This window comes from Trichomonas vaginalis, chromosome V (assembly GCF_026262505.1).
Source record: "Trichomonas vaginalis G3 chromosome V, whole genome shotgun sequence".
NCBI classification, from domain to species: Eukaryota; Parabasalia; order Trichomonadida; family Trichomonadidae; genus Trichomonas; species Trichomonas vaginalis.
In genome coordinates this window covers 13,811,890-13,837,507 of record NC_067207.1, presented here as the reverse complement: position 1 = coordinate 13,837,507, position 25,618 = coordinate 13,811,890, and the positions used below count along the sequence as shown (strand labels likewise).

Sequence of the window (25,618 nt, the reverse complement as noted above, 5' to 3'; positions counted from 1 at the left end):
GTAAACTAACCTTAAACACAATAGACGACTAAAGCCTGTTTTGCTCTTTTGACACCAGAAGATTTTATTGTTGTGAATGGTAAAAAATACTCCTTTGAAATACTTACTCAGATATACCACCAACAGGTTTTGTTGAACTTTATTTAATACTTTTAAGGACGAGTGTAACATGTGCTGCAACTAGAGCAGGTTTCATTATGTTTGGATGTCCGACTGAGTTTTACTATAAACAATATGAGCTATAATACAAAACTTATATCTGGTTTTATCTACCAACAGTTTCCTATAACAGGAAAAGGTGTCATACAAGGAATGTCTGTTCCATTGACTTTAAGTACACTATTTATTATATTGTTTCAAACTTAGGTTCAAAGTGTTATTCGAATGTCGACAGAAACTACTATGACCAAAAGATACTTATGCGTATAAATACACATTCTCTGCTGGTTTGCCTATTGTTCATTGAATGCAGAGTTTTCAGCTTTAGTAAACTCAAACACTTTAGCAAACTAATAACTTAACCTTAGTTGACGCAAACTTTGTTCCTGTAAAACTTTTATGTCCTATGTATTTGTCAATGACGGCAGAAAGTTTCGAATTGGAAGATGCAACTGGTGAAAGTATTGTATTACAAGAACAACTTCACAACAAATAGCTCAAGAACAACAAAATAGCTCAAGAACAACAAATGCAACAAATAGCTCAAGAATAAAAAAATTATTTTTTTATTTTTATAAAATGTACAGAATAGATGTTTCAGATTTTTATGACTTCCAAGCATTCAGAAATATGTGTCCATTTAGAGACTATAACAAAGCAGTCGAGAATTTGAAACGTTTAGTCATTTATGTCGACTCTGCCCAGAATGTTATGTTATGAAAGAATGGGATGTTGTCTTTAACAACCAAGAGCAACATAGTTTCAGAACAAGAATGTAAACAGAAACTTAAGAAAATAAAAAGTCGTACAAGTTGGCATGAAGATGTTAGATGCTTGGGATATCTTATTGTCAAAGTTAGAAGATTTTTCAGTTCGAGGTATAAAGTTCTTATACACTTCTCCAAACTTCTATTCTATCTTCACTGGATATAAATACGAACAAGTAGAATGGAAAAGAAAATTTATAGAAGCTTGGTTAAGACCATGTCAAAGAAATTATATGCAATGGAAACGAAAAGGTTTATGAGTATATCTTATGTTGGTTTGCAAAACATCTTTACAACATCCAAGTCTAAGATGAAAACTGCTCTCATTATAATTGGAAAACAAGGAACTGGTAAGAACACTTTCTTTACAGATATCTTATGCAAACTGTTAGAAGGTTATTCGAACCCTAATATGACAAACTTAAAACATCTGCGGTAAATTTAACTCTTCAATAGAGAATATGAAACTTATAGTTTTGCAATGAACTTCAAAGTATAGATACAACAAAAGTTTTAAAACTCAGATGCTTTGAAGAGGTCTTATAACAGACAAAGTTGGAGTTGTTGAAAGAAAATATAAAGACCAAAGAGTTTGTGAAAAATGTTGTAAATTTCATTATGGTTTCAAACAATGCTGTTCCGATGAAGTTAGAAAGTCTGACAGAAGATATGTAGTTGTCAGAACGTCAGAAGCTCATATGCAAGATACAGAATATTTTGACGACTTAGCAGAAACTTTGACATCTGACTTTTACAACCACTTGTTCTCATATTTCATGACATTAGATATTTCAAAGTTAATACAAGTCCTTGAGGACTTTGTAAGTTTGTTGTTATAGAATTATATGACTCAGGGTTTTTAGTCGTAATAGTATAAACCATTGTTCTTCTGCCATTTTACTTAGCAAATAAATTTTAATGAAATGTTGTGGTCGTCAAATATTTTTATAACGTCTGGGAAAACTATATTTTAAGTTCAACGATTCACCTCCTTTCATAACGTATATCTTGTCAATGACATTATATGAAACACCACAGCAACTAATGTCGGGTTCTATTTCTTTGATGTTTATATCGTCTGCCTCTGTCAAAAGTTTCAATAGTTCTTTCAAAACTTCATGAGGTGCAATGACATATGAGTTCACTTTTACAGGGTTGTGTTCGACCAAGTTTAACATTATACCTAAAGCTTGACAAATCTTCTCCTGAGTTTGAAGTTTGTCTTTCAGTTGTTGGTAGTCATTTCGAATATCTGCAACAGAACTTAAGTCTCTGCTAACTTCAGGGTATGTTGGTTGTTCTTTTACAGGAACAATTGTTATACCATCTTGGTCTTCGTATGGTTTCCCCACTTCAACATCTCTGTCTTTGACATTGACAATAACACTTTGACTGTTTGTTTGAGTTGGTGAATTTAACTTCACATCTGCCACCGCCATTAAACCTTTTGAAACACTCACGCTTCTATTTTTCGGAAATGACATTTACTTAGAATAAAAAGATGGACGTATTCGAGTATCTCTTCGAATTGAAGCAGAACAAAGTTTACACACACAAACAAACAAATACATTGACAGAATAGTTCTTTATACAAACAATGGAAAAATGTTATAGAATAGCAGTCTTTGCTGAACCAAAATATTTCCATAAAGCAAAGAAAGTTGTATAACTGAAATGGTGAAAGTTCTTGAAGCAGACAAAAATATAACAACAAAACTGACCGATATTTCTAAAGGTAAGTTTATAATACAATTTTATGTCAAAACTGGCGTACTGTCAATATTTGACGGAGAGAAGTCAGTTTCAAGAAACAACTTACTGACCTGCTGCAAAATCTGCTCGATGGAAGCTGTCGTTATGCCAATCTGAGGAGCCCCAGCAGGTTTCATCGAACGAATCTTCAAAAGAGCATCTTCCGTGAAAAGTGCTATTGGTTTTGTAAACTTCTTTGCTTTCAATTCATCTGGACCGTCTCTGTCACCAGTATATTGTATTTGAACTGTACCAACAGTTGAAATACCACCCATAAAGTCTTCTGAGTCAGCAAATGAATGCCAAGCCAAAAGTTTGAACGGTCTCCATTTGTATATTGAGTTTTTTGACCTCCTGTATGAGTCCATACTTTCACATATGGCATAATAGAACTTTGCATTTCAGGGTTAATGGTTGTTGTGAAGTTGTTGTTAAGTTCATAGCATCTAATGTCAAGTTGTATGACCTCATATCCTCAACTGTAGAATATTCTTCTCTTGGATAATATTGCCATCTATGTTTATATGATATTTAATACCGGGTTGTAGAAACAAGAATATCATTTATATAGGGTGTCCAAAGGTGTGTTTAGCACAAACCTGAATACTGCGAATAGAAATAAACAAGTTACATATATATAAAGTTTATTTAAATATAATCACCATTGATTCAATCACGCGTTCGCAGCGATCGATCCAGGCTTCAAAAGACACGCTTAAATCATCATAAGAAAATTGCTCAAATTGCTCTCTACAAAATTTTCAAGATCATCTGGACTCGCGAATTCGCGTCCTTCAGCTCTCTTTTTAGCGTGCCGAATAAATAAAAGTCAGAGGGTGCAATATCAGGTGAATAAATTGGGTTTGGAACAACTTTGACATTGTTTTCCACCAAGTAATTCATTACCTTATGACTTTTGTGAATGAATTATCAAAATGAATTGCAAACTTTTGTTTTTGTTTTTGGATTTCTCAAACTCATCAAATTGATAATTTGAGTAAGAACATTGTCAATTAGATACTGAGCATTCATCGTATTAGGTTTTTGAAGAATATCAATTGCGATGATGTCATTCACGCCAAAACCGACAACATCATCATTGGTGTGTCAATTTTTTTCTTCGGGAATGTTTGCGGATTTTCATCCTTCGGGATCCACATGATTTTGGCTTCTGTTGCATATGAAACCAAGACTCGTCCCCTGTTACTAAAAGCGAAACTTCTTGGATTGATACGCACCCAATATAGAGAGGAGCTCTTTCGAAGATTGGACTCTAGATTTTTTGAACTGAATTAAGGTTGTGCGGAACCCAACGTGTATACGCTAGTTTGTAGTTCAAATAATTGTGCAGATAATAACTGACTGTTGTACGTGGTATCTTTGTCATCTCCTCTATCCTTCTGAGTGATGCTCTTGGGTCTTCATCTAGCGCTTGAAGAATTGCTTTGATTTTCTTTGATCCGGCGATTTTTTGTCAATTTTTATGATGGGCGCCTTTTTGTTCATGAAGTGATACATCCTAACATGATACGTTACAGTGGAATAGCTAGGAGCATCCATACCGAAGCATTTTACCAATGTCTCGTAGATTTTTTACAGTCTTTGCATTTTTTTGCAAGAGCGAGGATGTTTTCTTTATGATTCATTAAAAAAATGAAAAAAATCCCGCCAAAATTTCCCGCGAAACCGCCTCTTGTCTCAAAATTCATTTTATATCCCGGCATGGCGCCAAAATACAACATACTCATCATATACATATATTCATATTTTTTATTATATATTTATAATCAGCATATATCTCCTTTAATAGTCTCATATAGAGCGCTGTGCTAAACGCACCTTTGGACACCCTATAGTTCGTCTGAAAAGAACAAACATAGTATCTGCATGTTTCATTGCAGTTGTTAAAGCAATATCTGTTCTTGCACCTGGGTCAGCACTTTGGTTTCCAACTTCACCTGCAAAGTCTTTGACAGATATTTGGTGTATAGTGAACATAAGTGGAACTGCAATATATTTGGCAGCTAAAGCATTTGAAATATCTGGGTCCAACATATAGACTGCAAGTCTGCTTTCTATTCTCTTGCATTCAAACTTTTCGCATGTGAACTTAACTGGGTCCAAGCAGTATTGTTGTCTGCTGTTCCTGAGAAGTAGTAGTTTACTTCATTGTTGAAGTTTGAGAAACCAAAGTCTAAGTCAACTTTGTCTTTGCACCATTTTCCAAATGGTATGCTGGCAGCTCCACCAGCTGTATCTGTAAGAGTGAATGGGTCTTTGTGTTGGTGCAATGACTAAGTTATTTTTGCTTGGAGTAGTTCGATAGAAATTTTTCCTGCCCAGTTTGGCAAGTATCTTAAAAACTGAAGATGAGGAAAGATGACAAAGGAACTCTAAGTTTCAGTTTTACTTTGGTTACTGCTGCTGCAGTTTGTCCAGAAAGGTCAACATAAACTCCTGGAACGTTAGGGTCAAGTTTTCTTATTTTCTCAATAGTTGCATACTGGTCTGTTTGTTCTCTAGCTTGTGGTTGTACTGAGTTTCTCAAAGCGAACCATTCATAGTTTGCCCATGTTACTGTTTGAACTAAGTCAGAGTTAGAATATATCTTATATCCCATGAAAACTTCTGGAGCATATTGGTATCCGACATAGAAAATTCATTGCAACCTTTCTTGTCAGACAACTTGACAGAAGGTTTTATTTCAATGTCTTGTTCACGTATAAGAATGAGTTGTCAATAGAAATTATATGAAACCTGTCGCAAGCAATATCTACTGTTGTTGAAGAACCTTCTCCAAACTCACCTACGTTTCCATAAGAAATAGCAGTTGTATATTCGTAAGTTCCAGGAACTATTTCTGACCTTCTAATGGCATTGTCGCATTCGTTATACCATTCGGAAATTTCCGTTCATGGCATCCAAAACTGTTGGCGTTATATTCTGAGCGGCGTACATTTCATATGGGTAAAAATATAGAATAGTTGGATTTATTTGTCATAATAGAACCCACGTGGACCAAGCTTTACTTTCTTCCTGGCTGAGTTTTTAACTCTTCTTTTTCCTTCATTGCCACTACTTTCACTAGATGAAGTTACTTCTTCACTACTTTCACTTTGTTCTACTCTTCTCTTCTTCTTTGGTGTCGCTTTTGGTAACATGCCTCTGCTTCAAGTTGTTGCATCTTTGCATCATGTTCACCTAGTATGTTGTAAATTTCCCATGTCCTTTTTGCCTTTAGGCTCTGGTCGCCCATCTCAGGTATCCTATATCCTAGAAAGATTTCGTCATAGTTTGTATTTGAGTCTTCGCTTATTGTTTGCATGACTCTTTCCTGAGTTTCGGTTCAAGCTCTTCAAACAGAGCTTGTCCATATGGAATAAGCTTGTTTCCAAATATATGTTTTTGTAGCCATTCTGGTTTTCTTTCCATGTTACAATTATATCTTTTGTGAATGGGAAAGCTTTTACCCACGTTTCAGGCTTGGGTCATTTATTTCTGTAGTTGGTTTTATTTTGTCAAGGAACATGTTTTTCAATACTAACATTTCATTTGGTACTGTCCATTTGAGTTTTTTTAAATATTCATCCCTTCTCGGTTCATTGTCTGCAAAGTAAGTTTTTATGACATTTTGCAAACTTTCGTTTGCAAGGTCATGTACAATAGGTTCTCTTCTTCTCTCTCTAACTTCTTTCTAAACTCTTCACCAAATATACCATCTCTATGGTTCTGTGTAGTTCTTTGAGATAAATGTTTTAGAACGTCAGGTGTTATATTTCCATCAGCCATGTTCATTTCATACTGGTTCAAAAATATCTGCATCTTTCATATCTTTCAATGGCATTAAAGCCGCGCTGAAAATACCAGCTAAATCTGGTTACCATTCATTTCCATTGCGTCTACAACATCTTGGAATTGTGGTTGTAAGTTTATGAACCACCTATCCGGGTTAGCTTTATGACCATCTCATTGTAGTTCCATAGTCTGCAGAAACAAAAGTAGGTTTGTTTCCATATTGGCTAGGTTCTGAATGAACTTTAAACAATGTTTCATTTCTATATGTTTTGTTGAAATTTAACCTTTTATTTTCACCGAGTTCATCCAAAGATTGAACGTTATATGGTCGTAAGTAAAAAGGGTTGTTGTATTTGTGTACATTTTCTTTCAGTTCTTCCATTCTATGCTGAATATTTTCATCTGATGTTGGAGTCTTTTGTATGTCGGCAAACATTTTTCGATATTCTTCTACCATGTCAGCCGAATTTTTCTTAGACTCTTGGAAAGATTCCATATTCACCTCATACTCTTGTTGAGGGTCAAGATTTTTCGGCTGTTCCAAATCTTCATCTAGTTCTGTGAAGTTAGTTTCCAAAGGAGGGACTTGTTCGTTCCTTCAGGCTCTTCTAGCTGTTGTTGCTGAACTATTTCTTCCATGTCTGGTTGTATCTGAACTTCTTCCTGTGGAGTTTCTTTGTACCTCATCTGCTGGCATTTCATATATTCCGAGACCGTTTTTAACAAGTTCCCTATCTAAGTCATCCGGACTCATAAACCTTTCTTCTTTCGTTCCGTCTTTATTTTTTACGCGTTTCATGAAGAGAGTTGAATTGTCATTTAGCTCTGACACCAAATATCTCGGAGTAAATTCAGTCATGTCATTTGGATGATATGCTATTAAATCATATCCCTTAGCGAGCTTGTATTTTCCAGGTTTGAAATTATATCCCATTTGGTGCTGAACCATAAAGCTAAATAGGTTCGGGTCAGTATTTCCTTCCTTGAACTTTCTAATAGCTTCTTTATATCTGTCACTAAAGTCAAGAGTATCTGGGTAACCATAGTCTTCTTTAAGCATTTTTAAGAAATCTTGGTTTCCTTGTTCTCTACTTCTTTTATGTCCTTGCTCTGTTTGTGGTTGTTGTTGTGCAGGGTTTTGAACTGTTGGTTGCTGTGCTGGTTGTGGAGGTGGTTGTTGTGCTGGTTGTTGTTGTGGTGCTGGATTTTGAACTGTTGGTTTTGGTGCATGCCTGTGTCTGTGTCCATGTGACGATGTAAATGTTTTAGGTAGTCCTGGTGCAGGTGCTTCTCTTGGAGGGTTTGGTGGTATATAAGTTCCACTAGCTAGTATATAAGTTCCACCAGCTGGTATATAAGTTCCACCAGCTGGCACATATGTTCCATCTGCAGCATAGTGTCCTACCTGACTTTTCGTTTTTAAGAAAGCATTTACTAGGTCTGTTTTGGTCTGTTGTAACTCTTTTTCTTGACTTTCCACAACAGTTGCTCTAACGGCGTCATAGGCACTTTGAACTGCCTGTCTCGTTGCTGCATCTGTTATTTTCGTTATATTTTGTGCTACTTCTTTTAACTCTTTGTCGAAACCTTCAGACTTCAGTTTCTTTCCAGATGAGAAGTCGTTCACTTGTTTCACCTTACTATGAAGAGCTTCGAAGGCATTCTTAAAGTCAGCATTCATTAAAGCTTCATTTGAACTGTCTTCATCCGCTTGTATTTTTGTCCTTATTGACCCTATAAGTTGGGCTGCTTTAGCGTTGGCTTGGGCATCTAACCAGTCATTGTTAGCTTTTATATATTCTGCGCTTTTCATTGCCTTTTGCATGGCTGCGTCGTTATTTTTACTTTCTTGTGCTAAGTTTTCATACTGTACGGTTTGGTTTTGCAACTGTAAAAGTTTTTCTGCCTTTACATTTGCTTCAACTTCTTTTTTATACTCATCGCTATCCATATATGTCTTCAGGGCTTTTTGTTTTATCTCTTCATCTTTCAGTACTTTATATTGAGTAGTATGGTTTTTTCAAATTTACAACATCTTGTTCCATTTTTGCTACTTCTGCTGCTTTTTCTGACACTTTTTTCGCATATTCCTCTGTACTTAGTTCTTTCAGTTGTTCTTCTTTCTTCTTTTTCTCTACGTTTAACTCATTGAGTTTCTTTGTGTGTCTGTCATATTCTAGTTTCTTTTCGTTTTCACTTATTTGCTTCTGTATGTCTATGTTTGACTTTTTGACATCTTATTTGATTTTTGAGTGAACTCAAATTCATTTGACTTTGAGGGTTATAAGCTGTTCCGTCTGCAGCTCCACCATAGCCTGCCATTTTCGCTAAAAGTGCCGCTCTTAAACCTCCACTCTGTGCACCAAGAACTCGGTTTAAGAGCATAGGGTTGCTTGACATTTGTTGCAACATAGTGGGGTCATTCAGCATTTGTTGTTGCAACTGTTGTTGTGGTGTCAGTTTTACTATTGGATGTTTCAATGCTCTCTTCCTCTTACGTATATTCTTACGTAGCTTACGTGGCATTTTAAGTGAAGTTAAAAAGCGTTTTTGACAGATGTTTATATGACACTATTTGTTCAGCACAAAAAACTACTCGGTCAAAGTGTTGTCAGTTTTGTAAAATAACCGTCCTATCTCATTCTATAAGGGGGAAAGTCTTCTCAAAGTATACTTCCTTGGAACGCCCGTAACTTTTCCTGTAGCGACGATAGACCCTTACTTGTCCGGACAAAGTTATACTATTTTGAGTGCTCTACAAAAAAAGTCAACGGCGACGACTCTCAAAAATTTTTTATGGGCTAGAGGGCGCAACGCGCCTGGAGGCCCATCCCAAGAAAAAAAAACTTCAGGGCTAGAGGGCGCAACGCGCCTGGAGGCCCCACTACCTTTTTTTTTTTTTTTTTTTTTTTTTTTTTTTTTTTTTAGTTGTTTATAAATTATATTATATTATCATTTAATATTATTTTGATAATGAAGATTTTATTTTGCAATAATATAAACGAAATTTTTTACCTTATGAACTTTTGATGGAAATATGCAAATTTAAAATAATAAAGAAAGCCGCGAGCGAAGCGATCGGCTTAGGTCTAAGATTTTGATTCAAATCTTTGCTTATATTCCTTAAATTCTTTATGAAACTCGCAACAGTTCCATAAAAAATTTTAAATTCTAAACTGTCGAAATTACCGATCGGTAATCACACCCTTCACGGATGTGTCACTTTTTACAAGCGTGTCACTTTTAGCTAAAATTACCCCTACTCGTTAATCAATTACGTCGTGCTTATCCACAGGATTTGTGGAATGAATACTATCCAGGGCAATCATACAGTTATGAACATAAAACTAGGGAAAGAATTAATATTTTATCAGGTCAATTTTTTGTTCATGATATTTTATTTTCATGTCTCAAAACACAAATTATTTGCCTCAATGGAAGCAAAAGTGATAAATTGCTTGTAGCTCAATCACTTTTTGATTCAAATTCTGGTGGATATGATTTTGGTGGAAACATTTTCCAGAGTAATGGTTCATCTGTTCATTATAGAATTTGCTGCATTAAATCTTCGTATTCCACCGGTCCTGGATATTTAGATTACGCTAGAACAATAAAAGCTGATGTATCATTAAAATGTCTTATTAAAGATTCAACATTTTCACAATGCGGAACATATGTTGGTCCCTTCGTAATTTATGACAATTATAATCATATAATCACTAATACAAATAGCTCGCATAATACTGGCTCATTTGGCAACTGTGCAGGAGCTATAGATGGAATAGATGGAAATCAAGCAAAATTATCTTATTTTACAGCATACGGAAATAGAACACCACAATGGACAATAATTTTATTACAAAATGTAGATGCTTTTCGTAGTAATTTCATCTCAAATTCTGTAAAAAGATATGGAATTGTTCATTGCAATCAACTTTGTTCTATCATTGAATGTATTTTTAACGGTAACTCTGGGCCATATATTTTCAGATTATCGACATCTTCTACAACAATAAGTAAATGCGTAATAGATAATTCGATTCAAAATATCCAAACGACAACTGGAATATGCAGTTATTCTATTGGAACTGTTTCCTCTCTTGACAATAATATTCTTTACAGTTATTGTGCTCAGCCAATTTATGTTTCACTCCAGAAAATTATTATTTCAAAGTATTCCTATACAAAAGGATCAGATACAACAATATCAGCAACATTGTATATAGATATTCTCATTGAATCGCAATTTACACTATACTACTGGATTGATTCTTTATCTCAATCACCCAAATCAATGACAAAATCATCAAATTATCCGTTTACGGTTTCAATTCCTTCAACATTAAAATCCGGATCTCATACACTCAATGCCAAAATTATAGATATTAATAATCATATATCAAATATCGTCTCGGTTTCTTTTTCATTCGCTATTCCATTGGAATTCACGCTTAACAATCTCCAAAAGAATTCGTATAACAAAGCAACAGATTCATCAATTACTATTAGTGGAAGTGGAATGGCAGATTTAGATTATTCAATATCAATAAAATGTCAAATAGATTCTACAACTTTAAATGCAAATTCAAATATTCAGACATCAAAACCAGATAGTACATTCACATTCACTGGAACAGTTAATTTCCCAAGTAATTTTCAAGAAGGTTCTCATACAATTTATGTTTGGATATATTTATCAAATGGTCAATCAACCACAAAACAATCAAAACAATTCAGTTTTGCGAGAAATACCCCAATGATTTCATTATCAACAACACCGAAATCAAAATATACAAGAAATGTTGATACAAGTATTACAATATCAGGAACAGTTTCTGATAAAGATGCAGATGAAATCATAACTGTAAATTCTGCTTTTGATGGAAGTTCTACTATCTCTAAATCAACACAAATCACTGTTAATGATGCAAGCAATCATGCATTTTCTCTCGTTATTTCATTCCAAAATGGTTTTAGTTTAGGATCGCATACGATATCAATTTGGGCTGTTGACAATAATGGCAAATCAACAGCAAAAACAAACTACCCATTTACTTATGTTCCTTCATTATCCATCTCTGTTCACAATCTTGCAAAAGATTCCTATTTTAAGAACATTGATACAATGATGTCAATAACAGGATTAGGTGATGCTGACTTTTCATCATATGACATTTCCATTAAATTCAGTATTGATAACACAGAAGTTCAAGCAACGCCAACCATATCAAAGTCACAGTACTCATACACATTTTCAGCATCTATTTCTATTCCTTCTAAGCTATCTGAATCTAGTCATGAATTACGAGTTTGGGCAACTTCTACAACAGGTTCAACCACTTCGAAAGTCATCAAAACATTTTATTTCTATCATAATTCACCAATGCTTCAAATCTCAACACCAAATGGCAACACATATATTCACAACATTAACAAATCGATGAAGATTGATGGCTGTGTCACAGATATTGATGGTGATGATGTAGTCAAAATTAATGCATATTTTGATGGAAGTAGTATTGTTGCAAATTCAACTACAATTAAAATTCAAAGCAGCAAATCACATTGTTTTAGTCTTTATTGTCCATTCCCACAAACTATGAAGCAAGGCTCTCATAATATTAAACTAACTGCAATTGATCAATTAAGCAAAACAACTTCTGAAACTAGAACATTTTCATTGAAATATAATCAACCAATCTTAGAAATATTAGAAAAACCAACAGATTCTTTGACGATTAAACAATTAAAGCATTTCGACATCAAGCTCTATATAAAAGATATTGATTTTAATTCTAAGATTTCCATTTATTTTAGTTATAACAAAACACAGAATGTTTTGTTAAGTAATGAATCGTTACCAAATGATAGTCCATTAATTAAAAACTACAAATTCCCAATTTATCAAAATTCTACAGCAGGCACATACAAAGTATATCTTCTTGCATACGATCAAGATGGATTAGCCTCTGAATTAAGATCATTCTTAATTACATTAATTAATCCTTCCAACAATTGCTGCGAAGAAAAAGTCAAAAAGAAAAATAAGTCATGGATTAACCTATTCATATTTGTAATTGTAGATCGAGAGATTACTTAAATCCTACTAAATAAAATTCATATATTTGATATGATTTATAATTTTTTCCTCATTTCGAATTTGGCTCATGGAGAGAATACTTCGAGCCGAATTTTGAAACCGGTGCATTAAATAAAAATTACATGATCGATTTTATTTTCCGAGACAAATTTAAATATTGAAATACAGTTCGGTAGTAATGAGAATGGTTTTATTTTGTATCTAACAGTAATTAAAGCCATATTTTTCCAAAAAAAAATTAGAAGATATTTTTCATATTGATTTTATTAAAAATAAACAAAAAACAAAACAAAACAAATAACAAAATATAAAAATGAAATTATGGATTTGCGAGTACATATGTAGCTTTGCCGTAGGCAATAAGTTTAGATTTGTACTGTTGAACTGTGAAGCCACTGTTAGATAGCAAATCAACTGTTTCTTGTGACAAATTAACGTTGTCGACTTTGCCCAATCGTTCGATTGTGTGTGCTGTCTTCATCGTTGGACCAATGACTTCAAATGTTGGTGCACCGTTGTCCAAAACTGCACAAAGAAGAGGACCACCGCTGTGGATACCAATTCGGAATCGCAGACGGTGTGAATTGACATTAGAAACCATTTGTGCAAGCTGAATCATCTTCTTACCAAAGTTAACAACATTCTGTGCAACTTGTTCTGGAGTGCCATCACCTTCAAAGAAACCAGAACCAACAATGTAGTGTTCGCCAAATGCATGAAGTTTCGTCAATGTTGGGAATGATCCTAATTCAGAATCAAACTCTTTCAAAAAGATGTTCAGAACATTAACAGATTGTTTGGCTTGCATTCCACTAGTTGTGTCAGTGAAATTGACTGCAGATGCAACTAATATTGTTGCGTTTTTGACTTCAAATGTCAAATCACGCTTTCCTGAAACTAAAGAAACAGCGATTTGTCGTGGAACTAATGAATAAATCATCTGTTCGATTTTAGACTTCTCATGTGTTAATGTTACATTGTGTGCAACAATTGTAGAACGATCTGTAATGATTAACGCACATGATGTGTTTTTAGTTCCATGTTCTGCACTGGAGATGACTTTAACTGTAACTGGAACTTCTCGTTCGTCATCTGTGAACAATGTTGTGTCAATTAACTGTGAACTAACTAATTCACCGCGTTTGACAAGTTCGATTGCATCGAAAACAGGGTTTTGTGTGTTAGAGATGATCTCACTGATATTACGACCAATTACATCGATTGGTGTGTTGTTGAACATCTCATGATATCTTCTGTTAGTTCCAATAACTGTTCCATCATGAGAAAGAGCAATAATGCCATCAGAAATGAAATCATTGATATGGCTGATGACTTGTACTGCTTTCTGTTTAGTGTTCTGTGCTGTTTTACGGAAAACATGGTCATATTCACCCTGCAAGAATCGAACAACTTGTGGTGACTCACTGACTGATTCGAAATCCATAACAAGGATTGGATCCAAACATGCACGCATTGATGGAGTCAATGAGTATTTGATGAACAAAACACACAAAACAACTTCGATGAAGAAAAGAATGAAACAAAGAAGGATTTCAAATCCATTGTAGACACCGTTTGATCCTGCCATCATAGAGTTGATTGTTGTCATTGATTGGTTGTAGAATTCAAGTGAAAGTGAATTCAATATATCATATGAAATCTCGACGAAATGGATCCACCAGTAACTGTCGTAACTATTAGGCATAGTTCCCATCTTTAATAATCTGTAACAATGAACAAACAAAAAGTAAACAGCTGTTGTATATGTGATGCATGATGAATTAGGAATGTCACCAACAACTAATGATTGGCATCGAGATTCCAACAAATAGTTTTGATAGTTCTTCTGGAAAATAAATCCGTCTTGAAGGTCATCTGTGCCTCCAAAGATCAATTCGTTGTATCGAGTAATCATGGCTGTAACTGCTTCTTTGAAATCTTCTTCCATGGATGTTTTGTTCGGATGCATAAAATCACCAATTAAATCATACGCGTATAAATAAATATATCCTAAATATGAAATCATGTCACTAGAAACTTGCATGGAATCAATGACAAAAGAAGCTTGGTTTGTGTGCGAAATAAATGATGTAACAAATGAAATGATTGGTAACATGATAATGATGAAAGCCATGAGCATAAGAATGATGACATAATGCATTTTCATGTCTGTGAATGAGAGATGGTCTGCATCTTTCTTTTTGTCTGAAAGTGTTGTATCGAATTCTTCGTATTCTTGTGGTAATCCTAAAATGTTTGTAACTGTTTTAGTAGGAACAGTCGAATAAAGAGAAATCAAGAATTTAAATTCATTCTTGATCTCAACAATGATAAATGGTAATGCGATACAAACAATTAAGAAACAAGTGCCAACACCAACAATAACAACAATATAAACATTCCGTTGTGCAGGGATTTTCTCATTATTTATCAAATCTTTCAGTGTTTTGATTTGATTTTGTAATGCTTTAGAAATTGCCGGATAAAAGTAAACGCATTGTTCAATGGATGATGATGGATCTTCTTGTGTTCCAATGTAATTCTCACTCGTCGCTGATAGACTTCGTGCTGAAATTTGGTACAAACGCATTATATCAATATAAGTAAGATTTCGATCGATTGGTTCTTCCGGACTCAAAACAGGTGCTTCGATCTTTGATTCGACCCATGAATGGAGATAAGCCAAAGGAAATGAGTCATAGTTTTGGAATGAGTCGTAAATCAATGTATCGAATTCGTTTGTGAGTGCATTGAGATTAGCACGTTCTGTTGCGAGGTTGAATTCTGGATCTGCATGGACTGTTGCGTTATGTGTTGGAAATGAAAGAGTTGCAAATAAGATTTTGCATGTAACATGTATTAATTTATGGAGATTAGATATTAATAACACTTGATCATCAACTCTGTCAATGTGTTTGTTGGAAATGATATAAACAGCAATTGATAATCCCAAAGAAATGATGGAAATCAATATAGCAACAACAAAAAATCTGATTGGCCAGTACATTGGTCTTGCATTCAGTGCTGATTGTATTCCATGGTCTGTTTTGTCAATATCGATATGTGCTTCTGAAAATTCTGAGATGAAAACAGATGATTTGATTGTAGAAAGCCTGGAGATCTGTGCAATTGACTCTTCATTGTTTTCTGGAAGCTCATCATGAGAATCTTTTAGTTTAAGAAGCCTTTGTTCAGTAGCAGTCGCTGTAATCCTGTTTCCTGATATGTTACGACTGAAATTAACGTATTCTTCGAGGACACAATCAGAAGAAGGGTGTTCAAAAATGAAATTTGCGAATAACTGGTTGATATTATCAATATTGTTGTGGTAAAGAAGGCATTGATGAAGAGCTTCATCGTTGTGATGCCTTAATATCGCATCCCAAAAGTTTCTCAAAGAAATTTTCGGAATTTCATATAATCTTTTGACATCTTCGACTTGTCTTTGAAGCTGGGCCTCATTCGTTGGCAGCCTGTTGAAGATCTGGTAGAATAGAAGGCTGTTGTACGATGAAAGAGGAGCTAAATCGACACAAACTGAAACAAGGTCCAAAATCTCTCTGTACTTCATTTTCAGTAGGTAGAAAATGAAAGCAATAAGTAGCTGAAGGTCTTGGTTGTTCGGCCATCTGTTTATCGTCCAATTCAGTAATGTATGGTTAGAAATGCACGGAGCGTTGTATACGATGCCCAATTTGATGATGGTAATGCACTGTGTTGGATTGTTGATGTTTTCAACAAGGTTCTCGAATTTTGAGTATAATAAATCAATATGAATTTTTGAGAACCTTTGAACGAGAAAAGCAATGATGGCAATGACTATAATGATTGTAAATATGTTAAGGAAGAAGCATAAAATGTTATTCATCTTAACATTTTTGAAAATAATATAATATATGTGAGAAACTATGATTGTAACGTATTCTGCTGATAAAACTACCTTTCCACTAGGATAAACTGTTGTCTCGGAGCTAAGCAATATATAAATACCGATACCAGCTAAAACAATATCAATTCCCAACGCGAGGTATTGTAATTTGGAATCTCTGAAGAGCTCAAGTAAGATCGACATCAAGTACTTAGTATTTGTCCTATAGACCCTTGGAAGAATATTCTGAGGCCAAAAAGAAAATCTATCTACTGTGTCAACATCTGGTGATGATTGGTATATTCTGTCCATGAAATATGATATATAAGCTAAAATAATGAAACAAATCAAGGATACATATGAAAAAGTAGTGTAAGCTTCTTTTGTATGAATAATTGTTTTGACAAAGTACCCTGTAGCTGATCCAGCCCAGATGGTTGTAATGGAAAAGCAGTAAAAACCAATGTAAAGTAGGAAATATACGATAAATGTTGAAAATGACTTCTTTGAAATGTACATAATGCTGAAAATGGCATAAAAAACGAGCCACATCACTACAATGCAACAAAAAACGATAATTATGACTTCATTTGCATGTTTTTCTGAACTACCACTCCATAATGATCCTAATGAAATAAAAAATTTCAGAAAAACATATACTGTATTTGTGTATTTGTTCGAGGATAACATTTCACTTGAAGTGGCATAGAAGCCAATTGCAATGGATTGGATAAATGAGATGATCATCATCGTATATGCCAAAATGATGTAGTTCGATCTCATTCTATTAATAACAGTTGCAAGCCTTTGCTCGATTCTGTTATTATTGTCGAAACCAACCTTCTGGAGAAGGTTTGTTTCACTGGAAACTTGAGATCTACCATCATTCATTTTTTTTTATACACACTGAAAAAACGATTTTGCAAAAATTTAATATTTTAAGAAATTGAAATATTAATCTGAACATGCTATTTGAAAGGTTTAAAGTTAAAATTTTTGTAAAATTTACAATTTGAACGCATTATTTTGTTGTTGTTTTTGTAAACAATTTTTCTCTCAGTGAAGGTGAACTTCGATCGGCGTCACTATCCCAAACTATTGCCTTGGAAGAAAAGAAACAATTTCATCATTACCATTTACGAGAAATGTTCAATCTACAAATGATCATTTGTAATCTCAATAGATAAGCTCTTTAGAGTGAAATGTGTCATATTTCATTGCAGTTCAGTGATTGTTCATTATTTTCTCTCTTAGTAAAGGAACTTTTCAAAATCAAATTTTCGAATTACTTTTCATTACCAGGTGCCTTAAAATAACACTAAAAATTCATTTTAATTAACAAATATTAACATTTATTATTGATTTTACTTGCTTGGGAAAGCTTTGCACCAATTTGACTTGAATTCTTCTAAATCATTATCATTGAGGTCATTCTTCGATTCGAATTCTTCTACATCACCATCTGGATATATTACACCTTTAAGTGTCATTGATTTAGTTCCTATTTCTCTTGTTTCTGTGACGATAATAACTCCTGTTTCTTCGTTACGTTCTGTCTTGATAACATGCTTAAATCCACCTCTCTTTGTAACAGTTCTTGTCTCGCATGTGTAATTATCATCATCATCTATTGGAACTAATTCTTCTGGCTTCTTTTCTATAATTTCCTTTGGTTTTTCTTCAGTTTTCTCTTCTTTTTCATTCTCTTCTAACTTTGGAAGTTCTTCTGAGCTTGAATGCTTAATTGAATGACCTTCAGGCTCTTCTAATCTAGGAATATCTTCAGAGAAAGAATGTGAAATCTTAGGAGATTCAACATGGATTGGGATTTCTTCGGACTTTGCTTCTTCTTCCTTATTTTCTGTTTGTTTTTCTACTTCTTCATGTTTCTCACTTTCGTTTGTATTCTGAGATTCTGTATTTGCTTTCTCATCTACTGTTGTTTCAGCAACAGGAGCTTGGCTTGATTCAACCTTTGGTGATTCTTCTGTCTTTGGCTGTTCTTCCTTTGGAGACTCTACAGTTGTTGATTCATCTTCTTCATCATGCTCTTGAGCCTCAGTAGATTTCTTTTGTGCCTTTGATTTCTTATTCTTCTTGTTATTATGTTTGGCTTCATTAGACTTGACATAGAAGTAGATTTCTGGGACTTCAAAATCCGAGAACATTAGATCTTCTAACATTCTTTGTCTTCTAATTGCTTGTGCAACTTGGAAGAATGTTGGGACTCTTCTATAGTAGAGTGGGTGCTCGAATATATCAAACATCTTTAAAAATGAAGTAATATCATGACAAAATTTTGATGAATTAAAATTCAAAGGAAAACTGGCCGGCCAGATTTTATTGTCAAAAAAATTTAATGGCTAAAAAGCCGGACAAATATTATGCTATTAATGACTGATTGAAGATGAATATTTGCATAAATTGTTCGGCCAATATAATTAAATCGAATACTGCCTGATTATACGTAATTTATAATAAATAACAAAATATATATGCAAAAGTTATTTATTTAAAGGTTAACAATCAATTACAATGATATAAATCATGTTATTAATTCTTTGTGTAGCATTATATGTATCCATCTACAACAATATAGCCATAAATCAAGATGATTTCCAAAAATATAGCATTTTGAATGTGATTCATATGAATTATGAATTAGCATTAGCGCAATCTTCATCAAAGCACTTGAGAAAGTTGAAAATAAAATAAGTATTAAGGATAGAAAATATTTATTCGTAATCAAAATGGCAAATTAATAAAATAAATGATTCTGGATGTAGACATGAGACGAGTTATGACCAAAAATTAGGTTTGTATCTAAAATTGTTGTGGAAAAGGGAAAAATAAAATTTGGAAGCGTCATTTCGAAAATAACAGCAAACAAGGAATAATTTTAGAATGCCTTCCAGTTAAACAATCTAAAATTTGTATGAAATAGTCAAGAAAACCTAAAATTCTGGTGTCAGCAACAAGATTTTTTCCCTTTGTTAGAATTAGTGAGTGAGTTGTCGCCTGTGGAGCTGTTTGTTGCATCCTGTTGCTGTTTCATCTTGTCTGCGAACTCAACTGCTTTAGTAGCAGCAATTTCAAAGACATGGTCGACGCCTTCGCCAGTTTTTGCTGAGCAGAGGCATAAACCGTCATAGTCTTGGCTGTATTTTGATACTATTCCCTCCATTTTAGCTTTTAATTCATCTGTGAGGAGATCAACTTTATTTAAAGCCAAAATTAACGGCGGGCATTCATTGTTCGACTCTATTACGAGTGACTGCCATACATATGTATCTTCAAATGAGGATTCATCATTAACATCACCAACAATGATTGCACAGCTTGCTGAGCGAGTATAAAGAGGAACTAGGCTTTTATATTGCTCTTGTCCAGCTGTATCCCAAACAGTGACGGTGACTTCGCGCTGCATTAGCTTGATTTTCTTTGGTTTTAAGTGAGAACCAATTGTCGTAGCATTTTGAGGATCGAATTTATCATCAACCCACTTACTGCATAGTGATGACTTTCCAACGCCAGAGTTGCCAAGCAAAACAACTTTAACGTCAGTGATTTCCCCCATTTTGTTGAATCTGATGGAAAATTTGTCACTTTTTAGATTTTGGTTTTGAGAGCAAGCTGGTCATTCATTTCGGATAAAGTCGAATCATAAAAAATTCAAATGTTTCTATCGGTGGCGTTATACATCATAGCATTGGGAAATGAATTCAGCATGACTTTCATTTTCTGAAAATTTATCTTCGCAGAAGACATCTTATAATTCTCACTATAATTTACAGGAATGAATACACTCATCCAAATCAATGAGATGATCATATTCTTATGCCATGATATCTATTGTTGGAAAAAAAATTCAATATTGTTCAAAAGACATAGTATTTATACTAATTGATAGTTCTTTATCATGTGAATATTGAAAATGCAAGGTATAGATTCAATATAAGCAAAAATAATATTTATTATTATATATTATGAAGAAATACAGCTGTAACTAACTATATTCACTATTTATTGAAGATTTGCCCACTTTTCGGCGATGTATTTCTCGACTGGCTCGCGAAGCTGCTTGATAACCAATGGGATATCTTTAGCTCCGAAGACGGCACTGCCTGCAACGATGCAGTTAGCACCAGCGGCAGCGGCTGTTTCGATTGTCTTTGGAGAAAGGCCTCCGTCAACTTCGATATCGAGTTGTGGGCATTTCTTACGCAAGGCAGAGACCTTTGGCATCATATCTGCCATGAAGGACTGACCACCAAAGCCTGGCTCTACTGTCATAACAAGAATCATATCAACCTTATCAAGATATGGATAAATTGACTCAATAGGGGTCTTTGGCTTAACGGAAATACCGGCTTTCATTTTTTTAGCATGAATAGCATCGATGAGAGCAGATGCATCCTTTGTAGCCTCAATGTGGAAAGTAAATTGGTCAGCACCGGCTTTGGCCATTGGCTCAATATACTGTTCTGGATACTCGACCATAAGGTGTACATCAAGAAAACTTGTTGTGTGCTTACGAAGTGAAGCAACGACAGGTGCACCGATAGTTAAATTTGGAACGAAGTGATTGTCCATAACATCAACGTGTATCCAGTCAGCACCAGCATCTGTAACAACTTTGCAATCTTGTGCAAGAGTAGCAAAATCTGCCGAAAGAATTGATGGAGCTATGTGAACTTGCATTTATGAAAACTAAAATAAATTGAATGTAAAAAGTTTGAGAAACGACGATGAATTTTTTGTAAGTTATTCTCAATTAAGTGATCGTTTTTCAATAATTGGTGTATAGGCTGAATTATATGTAATTCATATGAAATTTTTGCAAAGAAAGGAAATAAATTTTCCGGAAAAGTTTGAATGAATGAAGGGTGTATTCGTATTTACTGCGTAACATATTGTGCAAAGCTAAAATATTTCATCTTGTGGTATAAGTTGTGCCAAAATCTTTGTAACATTGCATGATTTCAAGAATCATTGATGTAAATTTTGAATACATTTGTTATAGATCCAAGGTGAAGTCATTTTTCTATCCCTGGGATAGACGATACACCCAAAATGTCACCTTTTTTGGGATTCTGTTTTTTTTTAAGGTTCTCGCTGGCGACCCCCCACGTTCGTCGAAAAAAAATTGGTGATTGGGGGGTCGCCAGCAAAAATCAAATTTTTTTCGACGAACGGGGGGTCGCCAGCGAGAACCTTAAAAAAAACCTCTGAAATTTTAAAAAAGAAAAAGTGGTGAAAATCCCCTTGATTCGAACCAATGGACTTTACGATTATACTATGACTCTTACCATTGAACTATGACTCTAAGGGTTCGAAAATTTATTTGGTGATAATATAACTTTAATGAAAAATTAATCAGATCAATTTAGAAATATTTATTTCATAATATTGAATGAATGTATAAATCTAAATAGTATATTATCAAAAAAAAAAATAAAAAATAAAAAAATAAAAATAAAAATAAAAAATTAATAATAATAGTACCATCACCAACAATTAGCAAATTCAAAAGATATATGAATTGCTATCGATCTCTTTCAAACAAACACATAGAAATTTTGATTAAGTATTTCAAATTTTTATATGAGATAAATATTGAACAGATAAAATAAAAAAAAAAAAAAAAAAAAAAAAAAAAAAAAGGTAGTGGGGCTTCCAGGCACTTCGTGCCTTCTAGCCCTGAAGATGTTTAGTATAAATGAAGTTCTTATATACGGGTCTTCCAGGAGCTTTTCACAAATTATATATGTTTTTCATGTTTTGTCAAGATTTCATCGTAAAGACTTTGTCAAGATTTCATCGTAAAGACTTTGTCAAGATTTCATCGTAACGACTTTGTCAAAACTTCATCGTAAAGACTTTGTCAAAACTTCATCGTAAAATCAGACAAAAATAATGTTTAGGGTAGAAGGTTAGATATAACCTCTTTTCTAACCTCTTTTCTACCCTCTTGAATTTGTCAAGATTTCTTCGTAAATGTTTTGTCAAGACTTCTTCGTAAATGTTTTGTCAAGACTTCTTCGTAAATGTTTTGTCAAGACTTCTTCGTAAAATCAGACAAAAATGTTTAGGGTAGAAGGTTAGATATATACCTCTTACCGAATTTTCATGAAATTTACACAAAAATATACTACTAGGGTCATTTACCGAAGAAATCTCAACAAAGTCTTTACGATGAAATCTCAACAAAACATAGACAAGAAAGTTCATGAGAAATTAGATGAAGAAGTCTTAACAAAGTCTTTACGAAGAAATTCATGAAAATTCAAAGGGAGAAAAGAGGTTAGAAAAGAGGTTATATCTAACCTTCTACCCTAAAATATATTTTTGGGTCATTTACACTCATTTACGAAGAAGTCTCAACAAAGTCTTTACGAAGAAGTCACAATAAAACATCTGTCAAAAACCGCTTTTTAACTTCACTTAAAAATGCCACGTAAGCTACGTAAGAATATACGTAAGAGGAAGAGAGCATTGAAACATCAATAGTAAGACTAACACCACAACAAAAATTGCAACAACAAATGCTGAATGACCCCACTATGTTGCAACAAATGTCAAGCAATCCTATGCTTTTAAACCGAGTTGTTGGTGCACAGAGTGGAGGTTTAAGAGCGGCACTTTTAGCGAAAATGGCAGGCTATGGTGGAGCTGCAGACGGAACAGCATTTATAACCCTCAAAGTCAAATGAATTTGAGTTCACTCAAAAATCAAATAACAGATGTCAAAAAGTCAAACATAGACATACAGAAGCAAATAGGTGAAAACGAAAAGAAACTAGAATATGACAGACACACAAAGAAACTCAATGAGTTAAACGTAGAGAAAAGAAGAAAGAAGAACAACTGAAAGAACTAAGTACAGAGGAATATGCGAAAAAAGTGTCAGAAAAAGCAGCAGAAGTAGCAAAAATGGAACAAGATGTCATAAATTTGAAAAACCATACTACTCAATATAAAGTACTGAAAGATGAAGAAATAAAACAAAAAGCCCTGAAGACATATATGGATAGCGATGAGTATAAAAAAGAAGTTGAAGCAAATGTAAAGGCAGAAAAACTTTTACAGTTGCAAAACCAAACCGTACAGTATGAAAACTTAGCACAAGAAAGTAAAATAACGACGCAGCCATGCAAAAGGCAATGAAAAGCGCAGAATATATAAAAGCTAACAATGACTGGTTAGATGCCCAAGCCAACGCTAAAAGCAGCCCAACTCATAGGGTCAATAAGGACAAAAATACAAGCGGATGAAGACAGTTCAAATGAAACTTTAACAAATGCTGACTTTAAGAACGCTTTCGAAGCTCTTCATTGTAAGGTGAAACAAGTGAACGACTTCTCATCTGGAAAGAAACTGAAGTCTGAAGGTTTCGACAAAGAGTTAAAAGAAGTAGCACAAAATATGACGAAAATAACAGATGCAGCAACGAGACAGGCAGTTCAAAGTGCCTATGACGCCGTTAGAGCAACTGTTGTGAAAAGTCAAGAAAAAGAGTTACAACAGACCAAAACAGACCTAGTAAATGCTTTCTTAAAAACGAAAAGTCAGGTAGGACATTACGCTGCAGATGGAACATATGTGCCAGCTGGTGGAACTTATATACCACCAAACCCTCCAAGAGAAGCACCTGCACCAGGACTACCTAGAACATTTACATCGTCACATGGACACAGACACAGGCATGCACAACAACCAGCACAACAACCAACACAACAACCAACACAACAACCAGCACAGCAACCAACAGTTCAAAACCCTGCACAACAACAACCACAAACAGAGCAAGGACATAAAAGAAGTAGAGAACAAGGAAACCAAGAATTCTTAAAAATGCTTAAAGAAGAGTGTGGTTTCCCAGATACTGTTGACTTTAGTGACAGATATAAAGAAGCTATTGGAAAGTTCAAGGATGGAAATACTGACCCGAACCTATTTAGCTTTATGGCTCAGCACCAAAACGGATATAATCTCAAACCTGGAAAATACAAGCTCGCTAAGGGATATGATTTAATAGCATATCATCCAAATGACATGGATGAATTTACTCCGAGATATTTGATGTCAGAGCTAAATGACAATTCAACTTTCGTCATGAAACGCGTAAAAAATAGAGACGGAACGAAAGAACAAAAGCTTATGAATGCGGATGACGTAGATAGGGAAATTGTTGAAAAACGGTCTCGGAATATATGAAATGCCAGCAGATGAGGTACAAGAAACTCCACAGGAAGAAGTTCAGATACAACCAGACATGGAAGAAATAGTTCAGCAACAACAGCTAGAAGAGCCTGAAGGAAACGAACAAGTCACTCCTTTGGAAACTAACTTCACAGAACTAGATGAAGATTTGGAACAGCCGAAAAATCTTGACCCTCAACAAGAGTATGCGGAGAATATGGAATATTTCCAAGAGTCTAAAAAAAATTCGGCTGACATAGTAGAAGAATATCGAAAAATGTTTGCCGACATACAAAAGACTCCAGCACCAGATGAAAATATTCAGCATAGAATGGAAGCACTGAAAGAAAATGTACACAAATACAACAACCCTTTTTACTTACGAGCATTTAACGTTCAATCTTCGGATGAACTCGGTGAAAATAAAAGGTTAAATTTCAAGAAAACATATAGAAATGAACATTGTTTAAAGTTCATTCAGAACCTAACCAAGATGGAAACAAACCTACTTTTGTTTCTGCAGACGATGGAACTACAATGAGATGGGGTCATAAAGCTAATCCGGATAGGTGGTTCATAAACTTACAACCTCAATTCCAAGAAGTTGTAGACGCAATGGAAGTCAATGGTGAACCAGATATAGCTGGTATTTTCAGCGCGGCTTTAATGCCATTGAAAGATATGAAAGATGCAGATATTTTGGACCAGTATGAAATGAACATGGCTGATGGAAATATAAACCTGACGTTCTAGAACATTTATCTCAAAGAACTACACAGAACCATAGAGATGGTATATTTGGTGAAGAGTTTAGAAAGAAAGTTAGGGAGGGAGAAGGAAGAGAACCTATTGTACATGACCTTGCAAACGAAAGTTTACAAAATGTCATAAAAACTTACTTTGCAGACAATGAACTGAGAAGGGATGAATATTTAAGAAAACTCAAATGGACAGTACAGATGAATGTTAGTATTG

The 25,618-nt window shown here is 34.3% G+C and overlaps 7 protein-coding genes and 3 pseudogenes across 10 annotated transcripts, besides 6 other annotated features; 2 read left to right on the top strand and 8 right to left on the bottom strand.

The window, feature by feature from the left end:
* Positions 1–1,733: part of a mobile genetic element that runs on past the window's edge.
* A 1,513-nt stretch (positions 1,734–3,246) lies between these two features.
* Positions 3,247–3,274: a terminal%2Cinverted (terminal inverted repeat of Mariner transposon ID:TVAGG3_0332190).
* Positions 3,247–4,531: a mobile genetic element.
* TVAGG3_0332200 lies at positions 3,327–4,435 on the bottom strand (annotated as a pseudogene). The gene has a single exon. A coding segment is annotated over exon 1 (1,109 nt).
* Positions 4,504–4,531: a terminal%2Cinverted (terminal inverted repeat of Mariner transposon ID:TVAGG3_0332190).
* Positions 4,532–5,789: 1,258 nt separating this feature from the next.
* Positions 5,790–6,909, bottom strand: TVAGG3_0332180 (annotated as a pseudogene). Its single transcript has one exon. A coding segment is annotated over exon 1 (1,120 nt).
* Positions 6,910–7,305: 396 nt separating this feature from the next.
* On the bottom strand, positions 7,306–8,424 carry TVAGG3_0332170 (protein of unknown function, DUF4106 family; the record flags this gene model as incomplete). Its single annotated transcript, XM_051230481.1, has 1 exon — positions 7,306–8,424. A coding segment is annotated over one exon (1,119 nt), but the record flags the coding sequence as incomplete, so codon positions are not given.
* Positions 8,425–8,710: 286 nt separating this feature from the next.
* Positions 8,711–8,999, bottom strand: TVAGG3_0332160 (protein of unknown function, DUF4106 family; the record flags this gene model as incomplete). Its single annotated transcript, XM_051230480.1, has 1 exon — positions 8,711–8,999. A coding segment is annotated over one exon (289 nt), but the record flags the coding sequence as incomplete, so codon positions are not given.
* A 399-nt stretch (positions 9,000–9,398) lies between these two features.
* Positions 9,399–9,738: a mobile genetic element.
* Positions 9,709–9,738: a terminal%2Cinverted (terminal inverted repeat of MuDR-3_TvMULE3 transposon ID:TVAGG3_0332150).
* A 1,029-nt stretch (positions 9,739–10,767) lies between these two features.
* TVAGG3_0332140 (Bacterial Ig-like domain (group 3) family) lies at positions 10,768–12,580 on the top strand (the record flags this gene model as incomplete). The annotated part of the gene is made up of 1 exon (XM_001301240.2): positions 10,768–12,573. The coding sequence occupies one exon, from the start codon at positions 10,768–10,770 to the stop codon at positions 12,571–12,573; it is 1,806 nt and encodes a 601-aa protein (XP_001301241.1).
* A 295-nt stretch (positions 12,581–12,875) lies between these two features.
* Positions 12,876–17,338, bottom strand: TVAGG3_0332130 (guanylate cyclase protein; the record flags this gene model as incomplete). Its single annotated transcript, XM_001301241.1, has 1 exon — positions 12,893–17,332. The coding sequence occupies one exon, from the start codon at positions 17,330–17,332 to the stop codon at positions 12,893–12,895; it is 4,440 nt and encodes a 1,479-aa protein (XP_001301242.1).
* A 438-nt stretch (positions 17,339–17,776) lies between these two features.
* Positions 17,777–18,743, bottom strand: TVAGG3_0332120 (myeloid leukemia factor family; the record flags this gene model as incomplete). The annotated part of the gene is made up of 1 exon (XM_001301242.2): positions 17,806–18,708. The coding sequence occupies one exon, from the start codon at positions 18,706–18,708 to the stop codon at positions 17,806–17,808; it is 903 nt and encodes a 300-aa protein (XP_001301243.2).
* Positions 18,744–19,168: 425 nt separating this feature from the next.
* On the bottom strand, positions 19,169–20,028 carry TVAGG3_0332110 (small Rab GTPase RabX16; the record flags this gene model as incomplete). Its single annotated transcript, XM_001301243.1, has 1 exon — positions 19,410–20,018. The coding sequence occupies one exon, from the start codon at positions 20,016–20,018 to the stop codon at positions 19,410–19,412; it is 609 nt and encodes a 202-aa protein (XP_001301244.1).
* Positions 20,029–20,291: 263 nt separating this feature from the next.
* Positions 20,292–21,471, bottom strand: TVAGG3_0332100 (ribulose-phosphate 3-epimerase protein; the record flags this gene model as incomplete). The annotated part of the gene is made up of 1 exon (XM_001301244.2): positions 20,465–21,142. One exon carries the CDS (start codon positions 21,140–21,142, stop codon positions 20,465–20,467), a length of 678 nt encoding a protein of 225 aa, XP_001301245.1.
* A 1,996-nt stretch (positions 21,472–23,467) lies between these two features.
* On the top strand, positions 23,468–24,525 carry TVAGG3_0332090 (annotated as a pseudogene). The gene has a single exon. A coding segment is annotated over exon 1 (1,058 nt).
* The last annotated feature ends 1,093 nt before the right edge of the window (positions 24,526–25,618 follow it).